Source organism: Lottia gigantea (assembly GCF_000327385.1).
Source record: "Lottia gigantea unplaced genomic scaffold LOTGIsca_55, whole genome shotgun sequence".
Classification (NCBI taxonomy): Eukaryota; Metazoa; Mollusca; class Gastropoda; family Lottiidae; genus Lottia; species Lottia gigantea.
In genome coordinates this window covers 457,609-467,291 of record NW_008709889.1, presented here as the reverse complement: position 1 = coordinate 467,291, position 9,683 = coordinate 457,609, and the positions used below count along the sequence as shown (strand labels likewise).

The 9,683-nt window shown below is 32.3% G+C and overlaps 1 protein-coding gene across 1 annotated transcript; it reads right to left on the bottom strand.

Annotated features, from left to right (window-relative positions):
- Positions 1-222: 222 nt before the first annotated feature.
- LOTGIDRAFT_166003 (hypothetical protein) lies at positions 223-8,715 on the bottom strand (the record flags this gene model as incomplete). The annotated part of the gene is made up of 16 exons (XM_009063049.1): positions 223-773; positions 1,431-1,664; positions 1,950-2,041; positions 2,316-2,406; positions 2,998-3,041; positions 3,355-3,505; positions 3,669-3,798; positions 4,038-4,137; positions 4,448-4,516; positions 4,985-5,124; positions 5,456-5,551; positions 5,974-6,061; positions 6,498-6,604; positions 6,862-6,968; positions 7,501-7,594; positions 8,629-8,715. 16 exons carry the CDS (start codon positions 8,713-8,715, stop codon positions 223-225), a joined length of 2,181 nt encoding a protein of 726 aa, XP_009061297.1.
- Between the last annotated feature and the right edge of the window lie 968 nt (positions 8,716-9,683).

Here is a 9,683-nt window from a genome sequence, read left to right as displayed (position 1 = left end):
TGGTACCTATTAACTATCCCCACAATACAGTTGCATCTATGAGTGGAACCATGCAGGCCAGGGGATCAAAGACGTGGGGGGTCTAAGTATTTCCAGGGGCACAAAAAATTTCTAAGCTACGGGCCTGACTGGAGTCTGAGGAAGGCAATCTTCTCCCTTTGTTATATGCTTCAACACTTTTAACAATTGTTCTAAAATAACACTACTTGTTGACAGAATAGTTTAATCAAACAAATGATGATGCCTTGAATTATGATGTTTGGATGTAGATGAGAGATCACTGGAAGAATCTGTTGAATCATTCAAACTTTTCACATCTCTTTCTTTTTTCTTAACCTTTAAAAATTTATTTCTGAAAAATTTTTGCTCGGCTGTAACAGAAGTCACTGATCCCTCCATTACAAAATGCTCGAAATGTTTTAAAAATCTTTCCAGTTTATCCAGACGACATTTTGAAATCTTACAAAACACACTTAGCAACCATTCATATGAAATATGTCGTTCAAATTTGCGCGTCTTAAAAAGTTTTTGAGTTCGATTTGGAACTTGGTCTCTAAATTCTGAATAAATGCCAGAATCTTCCTGAATTTTTTCTAAAATCTTTTTGAGTTCCTCACACTGATCAACGTCCAAATTTTGGGTGTTGAAGTGTTGTATATTACCTCCCTTCTCATGGTTCTGTGGATTGGATGAAGTAAGAACATCCTCATTGTCGGTGTTCTGAACTGAACCTGATGGACTGAACTGTGTAGATGGTGATAGCATTACATCATCTGAAAAAGAAAAAAAAGACATACCATGTTAATACCCAGTTAAAGAACTTCCAGAGCATGGATTCTGTCTGTCAGCTCTATTTAATTACTTCCAGAGCATCGATTCTGTCTGTCAGTTCTCTATTTAATTACTTCCAGAGCATGGATTCTGTCTGTCAGCTCTCTATTAATTACTTTCAGAGCATGGATTCTGTCTGTCATCTCTCTATTTCATTACTTCCAGAGCATGGATTCTGTTTGTCAGCTCTCTATTTCATTACTTCCAGAGCATGGATTCTGTCTGTCAGCTCTCTATTTAATTACTTTCAGAGCATGGATTCTGTCTGTCACCTCTCTATTTCATTACTTCCAGAGCATGGATTCTGTCAGCTCTCTATTTAATTACTTTCAGAGCATGGATTCTGTCTGTCACCTCTCTATTTCATTACTTCTAGAGCATGGATTCTGTCTGTCAGCTCTCCATTTAATTACTTCCAGAGCATGGATTCTGTCTGTCAGCTCTCTATTTCATTACTTCCAGAGCATGGATTCTGTCTGTCATCTCTCTATTTCATTACTATGTGCTATACAATTCCAACTAAATTCTTTAAGCCACTGGGACCTTCAAGAAATTTTAGAGGAAACACACTAATATTAGGTTTATAGGTGACTTCATACCTTGTTTACCATAATTAATGTTTGATGATTTGAGATAATGAATAGAACTAGATCTAAGACGAATAGCTATTAATTCATTTTGTTCCTCTGACTCATTTGACAACAAACTATTCAGTAAATCTACAGAAGTGTCATTTTCCTGTGAGCTTTCTTGTTCATTCTCAGTTTTCCGTGCCTTTTGGGCTAGTTCTGTTAATGTGTTGTTAATTTCATCAATTCCTTTACATCTGTTTTCTGAAAAATATGATTATTGTATTCAGATCATACCTTTGAGCATGGATTTATTCCAACTTACAAAACTCAGTTACACCTAGAAAGTTTAAATCTGATAATCTCCTGATTTTTTAATTTGCAATCAACCCATGTATCCAATTACATAATGATACTCCAGCTAAAGAACTAAATGATGCTAATACTTCTGATGCTAAAATAAACTATACATCTACAGAACTGTGTCTGTGTTTTCAGAACTAAAACAAAATAAGGCTGCATTTTTGATAAAGTGATTGATCTACTTACTCTGCCTAAAAACAATGTTATTTTTACCAGAATGTGAATGTTTATATAAATTTACAAATTCCTCAACATCTGTAATCCTTTCTAGATTTTCTCTGAAATATCAAGCAATTCAAATTGCATTCCAACTTCAATTAAAACATCACATTCAGCATATATCCATTTGAAGAACAATAAAATGCAGTTGATGTAATAAGCATTCAAAGTTTTCGATCAACTTGATCTAAATCTAGTTCGTTTAGCAATCAAATTAACACAATTCTATTATCCACATATAAATCATGTTTTCCCATATAAAACTATCTAGAGTGTTTGTGGATATAATATACAAATTTAAACAATAAATCAATAACTGGCTCTGTAACCTACCCTAAATCATTAGATGACAATATCTGTTGTTTTATTCTATATTTAGATGATATATGACTCTGCCATTCCTCCCAAACAAACCAGTTATCATCTAGAAAATACATCATATCTGTATTCTACTACTAATAAGTACTATGTTACTTGTTGAAGAGTTATCTCAATCATGCTACAAAGCTGTATAATACAGCTTACTAAAATCTTTTCATTATACTGATTTAACTTGATCACATTCAAATGATCAAAATAACATGGGTTATCTCTACAATGTCAACCTGTAGAATTTTTCGTATCATTTCAAAGTAATGTCAAATGTATTATCTATCTGGTGGATTTCAGTTATTGCCAAATCACAATTTTCATTTGCCAAATTTCCTCATAATCCCAAGCTGTAATCGGAATTCCAAGCGTCTTCTGCAAGAATATATTCCAGTGAACAAAGTCATGTGACAAACTAGCGGATTCCATGTTGGCAGAAAAATTTTCTTTTACATGAAAATAGGTAACCCATTTTGCAACCGTTGTTGAGATGGTTACTCTTGAAATATGGTCGAGGGATTAAAAAAAAAAAACTGTTTTTTAATTTTGACGAAATTCGGTATTGAATCCTTATATGCACGAATATAGGTTATACCACTGTAATATATTGGAAAAATATATTGGCTAAAAGTGAAAAAAACTTTACCTGGAAATAGTTTAGATAGTTGTCTAGCACATACAGTTAACGTACTGAAATAACAAACAAAACTTTACAGATTTCATATAAAAATACACATAAATACAGGAAATATTAACGGGTCTTCATGTAAAGTGACAAGTGTCTATTTTGTCTACAGGATTGAAATAAGTAAACAAATTTTGATTTTAACTTACATTGAAAATGGTGTTGCGTAATTTTAGTATCTGATTCTATCCGATCAGATGTCCACAGTTTTAAATCCAGATTATTTTGTTTAAAAACAATGTTGGACCTTAGTTTAGCACATATTTGTTAATTGTTTTAAGCGACAAATATATAAAACAAGTAAAATATTCCACCCACTGCTCTCTTGAGTCGTTGACACCAAAATATAATTTTAACACCATAATAATATAACAAGCTGATATCATTTCAATATCCTTGATATCATCACCAATAGTAACATCAGGTTCTACTTTCTTCATTAGATTAAATACCAAACAGTTCATTTCACCTTCAATAATTCAATAAGATGTTATATAGAGTTTATCATTGCTATCTTGCTTGATCAATCTTTTATTAATGTGAACCCAGTAATAAAAATATGCTTGTCTCCCCTATATCTCTGAAATTAAATAGCAATTTGTTATAAAAACAAAAAAAAATTCAATGATCACCTGGTAGATCCAACTTGAGGAGCAGATTATTTGTTATGATGTCTATTGGCAAGGGTGGTAACTCATATATTCCTAAAAATCTTACTAAACGTCCAGTTATACATCTCAAGCCTTCTGTTGTTGGCAAAGTCTGAAATGTAGAATTTGCTCTTTTGTTGTGGTTTTTAGGTTTTTTATGTTTCAGAGGATCACATTATTGCATTTTGTACATTTATAAACAGCTATTTAACATGCTACTGGGTCAAAATTAGTCTGAATACAATTTAAACAATTGCCTTCAGCAAAAACACAAAATGAGACACTGAGATCTGTATACTTATCAGATTGAAACTTAAAACAATATATATCCACTGTGGGTGTTACACTCACTTTGCTATTAAATAGATAAGCATCATGGGAAGAGATTTTCATATCTTGGTTCAGACAACTGATGGCTGATTTATAAGGAATTCTATCAGTTTCTATTAAACTATAAAACAAAACAAGATAGACATATGTAAAACACTTTCAAAAATAATTCAAATACATGCAAAAGAAGGCAAAAAAAAAAATCTTTCCTTGTATCCACAGCCACTCTAAAGTTTGCGTATTTCCTCTGTTAACAAATCCATAGAATATCCAAATGATATCTGAACGTGTATTCTGACTAACCTGATAACATTAGAAGGTGTATTCTGACTAACCTGATGAAATTAGAAAGTGTATTCTGACTAACCTGATGATATTAGAAGGTGTATTCTGACTAACCGGATGATATTAGAAGGTGTATTCTGACTAACCTGATGATATAAGAAGGTGTTTTCTGACTAACCTGATGATTTCTGAAGGTGTATTTTATTCTGACTAACCTGATGATATTAGAAGGTTTATTCTGACTAACCTGATGATATAAGAAGGTGTTTTCTGACTAACCTGATGATATTAGGTGTATTCTGACTAACATGATGAAATTAGAAGGTGTATACTGACTAACCTGATGATATTAGAAGGTATATTCTGACTAACCTGATGATATTAGAAGGATTATTCTGACTAACCTGATGATATTAGAGGGTATATTCTGACTAACCTGATGATATTAGAAGGTATATTCTGACTAACCTGATGATATAAAAAGGTGTTTTCTGACTAACCTGATGATATAAGAAGGTGTATTCTGACTAACCTGATGATATTAGAAGGTGTATTCTGACTAACCTGATGATATTAGAAGGTTGATTCTGACTAACCTGATGATATAAGAAGGTGTTTTCTGACTAACCTGATGATATTAGAAGATTTATTCTGATGATGTAAGAAGATGTTTTCTGACTAACCTGATGATTTCTGAAGGTGTAATATGATTACTAGTAAATAATAAACCAAGATATATAAATGATAATGTTTCAGCTAAATTCATCCACTCCACTTTATACTTTAAACGACTTCTTACAGGTAAAAATGTTGTTGGATCTGCCTAAAGAAAACCAAATATTGTTTTACATCATATAAGATATATGAATCTTTGTAATTAGGTGAAGGTGTCCTAGATTGAAGACTTTATACCTATATATCCTGTAATGCTGAGAATCGATACATCATGCCAAAGTACATGTATCAATACTTAATAATGCGAGACATACCATATTGACCCCATCCAAAAGCAGAAAAACGTTTTATCTTATAAATCAAAATACTGCAGTTACAGAGCTGTTATTAGACATGGCTGCAAAATACAAATCAGAAAGCCATTAATTACAAAAAAGTTTAACTTCTATCATGGTCTTATTAAAGTACATTCCTCTCACCCTTTTTTGCTGTCGTAAAATGAAATCCTCTTCAACTGGATGATCACCAAGGTAAAATTCTTCACTACCTAATTCTTGGGTAATTTCAAGGTCATCCTGAAAATTTATTAGATTTTATTCATTCACAGAAATTGAATTTTATATGAGAATCTGGATAATGAAAATATAGAAAACAGCACTTGCACCATAATGAGCAGAAATGACATACACAATATATTCATTAATTTAAAAGCACAATCCATTATCAGACAACAGTGAAATACTGATGTTATTATTGTCTTGGAATGAAGAAATAGGTATAAATAATATTTACTGACAATTGTACACTTGATTTTCTATAAAAATTCAAAAGCAGAATTAAAGGATGTATTGTGTTGGTGAAACTACAACTTTCCCTTCTATTATATTTGTAGACCATAAGATTTCTTTTTACCAGCTATAGATCAGAAATTAAATGTTTAAATAGCTGCCATATTATACATGTGGAAAGTGAGTAAGGAAACATTTCTATAACTTACTATTTGACGTTTTGATTCAGCTCTTGAATGATATTTTTTCTGAGGCTTATATACAACAGGTCTAGATATAGGCCCACATGAGGTTTCTCTACAATTAAAATGAAATAAATTTTCTTCAACTTTTTATTTACAGAATTTGAACCTTGCAGTGTGCATTGGCAGAAGTATAGATATCTACAGAATAGTAGCATTATTATTATCAGTTATGTTTTCCAATGCTTTAGAGATCCTTTAATTCCCTAATCTGCAGCAAACAGGCCATGTTTTTCCAAATGACCAGACACCAAGTTAGCTTGTCCTTCCTACTTCACTGACAGGTTCAAAGTTTGAACTTCAAATCCTGTTGAAAATTTAAAGGAATCATTTATGGTTTTGATCATAACTACTCGACAATAGGCTATATGCTGCCTGCCATCCTACATCTCTACTCAATACATGAACTTAAGCTTCATATATAAGAACTTATCCAGAACAGTATTTGGACTGGAAAATGGTCCATAATAATAAAATGACGAAGATCATACCGTGCTCTGGCTAGTAAATGAGTTGATGATGGAATCAACTTTTCTTTTTTACAGAATGCAATTTCTATTGAACTTAAATATGCTGCCCATAATCTAAATACTACTTCCTGAAAAAAGAATTAGACAATAAAATCAAAACCGTATTATTTTTGGTGTATTTTAATAATTTCACAGCGCCTTTGTTATGTCAAAGCTGTAACTCTTAATAAAGATCTTGACACAAGAATAAAGATTTCAAATCTAAAATATTTTTTGGATACACCTTATATTGGATTCTAATCTTTGTTTGTTTATATTGGTAAAATTATAAACATAAATCTTAAGGGGTTATAAAATTCCTAAAAAAGATAAGAGAAAATCTTACATCAAGTTTGGGATCAGCACCAAGTTCAATCAAGGCTTCAACTTGTTTCTTCATGACACACTGATAACCTTCTTGTATTGTCCATGGACGTCCAAAGTTTTTTTCCTCTATAAAACAATACCGTATGTCTATTAAAGCTTAGAGCATTTAAAACAAGTCTAATCCTCACCTCTATGCATTCATTTCCCTCTGTTCCCAATCTTAAGCCTAAATCAGTGCTGAAGAGTGAATCCTAAATAAGTGCCGAAGAGTGAAGCCTAAATCAGTGCCGAAGAGTGAAGCCTAAATCAGTGCCGAAGAGTGAAGCCTAAATCAGTGCCGAAGAGTGAAGCCTAAATCATTGCTGATCAGTGAAGCCTAAATCAGTGCTGATCAGTGAAGCCTAAATCATTGCTGATCAGTGAAGCCTAAATTAGTGCTGATCAGTGAAGCCTAAATCAGTGCTGATCAGTGAAGCCTAAATCATTGCTGATCAGTGAAGCCTAAATCAGTGCTGATCAGTGAAGCCTAAATCAGTGCTGATCAGTGAAGCCTAAATCAGTGCTGATCAGTGAAGCCTAAATCAGTGTTGATCAGTGAAGCCTAAATCATTGCTGAGAAGAAGACACTATTAGCTAAAGGTGTAAAAAAATAACCAACCTTGAGGTTCAACAGTTTGAGAGACAGGAGCTGGAGTCCTTGTTAAAATAAGATTGTGGACATCTTCAAATTCTGTTTCTTCTACTCGAATATCCTGCAAAACAAAAATAATGTTTTCATTAAGTCAATTTATCATCTCATTTGCTTTGGTAGTATCTTATTAGACTGCACAACTTACAGTTACTAATAAGAATTATTAACAGTGTTATCAATTGAGTTTGAAGTTTAAATTAGGAGGTAAGTGCCGTGGATATCTTGGCTATATATCACATGGATGAAACTTTACAGTGGTGTAACCTATTTTTGTGGATATAAGGATTCAACACCGAATTTCGTCAAAGATAAAAAAACGAAATTTTTTTTTATGTCTTAGATGTTTCCTCAGATATCCTACAAAATAATTAAAATTGGTTTATTTCGATTTTCTTTATGAATCCTGCACTTTGACCTATATTTCATGAGCAACCAACTCGGCAACGGCGGCAGAATGTGTTACCAATTTTCGTGTAAATTGTTTGATCTATAAATAAGTCAAGAAAAACACGTTGTATGGATACCGGGTGGTATAATTAATTTCTCTAAGTATTTATCTTTAATATCAATTCATTATAACTAGTGACAATTCCTTCAAAGAACCACGATAAAAAAAAAAATAGTGACTGACAAAATAAGATACGTAGCATGATTTATTGCTAAAAGTCACTGAAACAACATAAGAATATGGTCCACTTTGTGCTCCATAGAAATTTTCTGCTGACACAGAATCCGCTAGTTGATCATGTGACTTCATTCATTGGAATATATTCTAGCAGACGACACTTGGAATTCCGATTACCGCTTGGGATTATAAGGAAATTCGGCCGATAAAAAATGGTGACGTTTGGTGAAATCCGCCATTTTGTATTTGTCAATGTATACATTAATACATTTTACCTTGCTTAAAACTACTGGATTCATTCTACTAGCTGATATTGTAGAGAAAACCCATGTTTATCAAAACAAGCAAATGCGGAGGTCATGCGAGGTTGCACATGTAAATTATTAATCCTTTCCGGAAATCCACGAATAATAGGTTTCCACGAAATTAGGTTACTTGACTGTACTTGTTAAAAATCAAATCAATTTTACCTGTGACTGAACCTGACAGACTTGACAATAAAAATTGCCACAATCTTCAAAAAAATCATCTCCTCCACATTGAGTACATGTAGGCATGTTGATTATTATTTATATTACTGTGCTTCGTCCAAAACCATTTTTCTTTGGTTCTAAAATAAAGTTTTAGGAAAAAACAGAGGTAAGCTTAAACCATAGGCCTACATCACAGGCATCTGTTTCTGTCAATAGTTGACTTTCTCTATAATAGTATTAGAGAGATAGTCGACTATTGATAGAAAAAGATGCCTGTAGCCTACATGTTCAACTATGCCATAGCTACACAACATGTAAAACTACTTAATCATGTAAAATACATTGTTGATTTACTTATGTCATGAATGTTACATTTTGTATAATAGCTTAATACCACTTTAATCTGTTGCTTATTCAAAATGGATAATGATAGTTTTATATAATCGAATAGGCCTATACAATTTTTGATACTGGTATTTAATTTTTCATTTCTATTAGTAGAGAAACGAGTCTCATGCCCTTTTGTTTACATTTTCACAGGAAGTAGGAAATGGTAGATAACTCTAAATTATCTTCCGGCTTTAAAGGTTTGTTTACAAACTTAAAAAGCCTATTCAAAAGAAAATGCTTGTCAATAGAAATTGATAAACTATCATTGAAAATCAACCTTGTCAGAAGATGGTGTTTATCTTGGATTCCACCAAATGTCTTAGATTACTCAGAGAAGCCTACACAATAAGCTTACACGACACTATCAATTGCCCATACGTCACCCTCAGCTTGAAATCGTTGTTAATGTTGATAACTCATTTAGAACAGTAGAAGTATAACTCATTGAAAAATATGGATAGCTATTGCATAATATATTATTCCAGAAAAAGCTGCTAACAAATCAAACCAAACCAAACCATTTCACTACGAGCCATGTCAGATGGCAAATGAATAAAATATTTTGTACATAAAAGGACAAGAAGATGAAAACTGAATTGAAAGAGAAGAAAGACATCAGTTATTCAATCTTTCATGAACCCAAATAATAATAATATTAATAA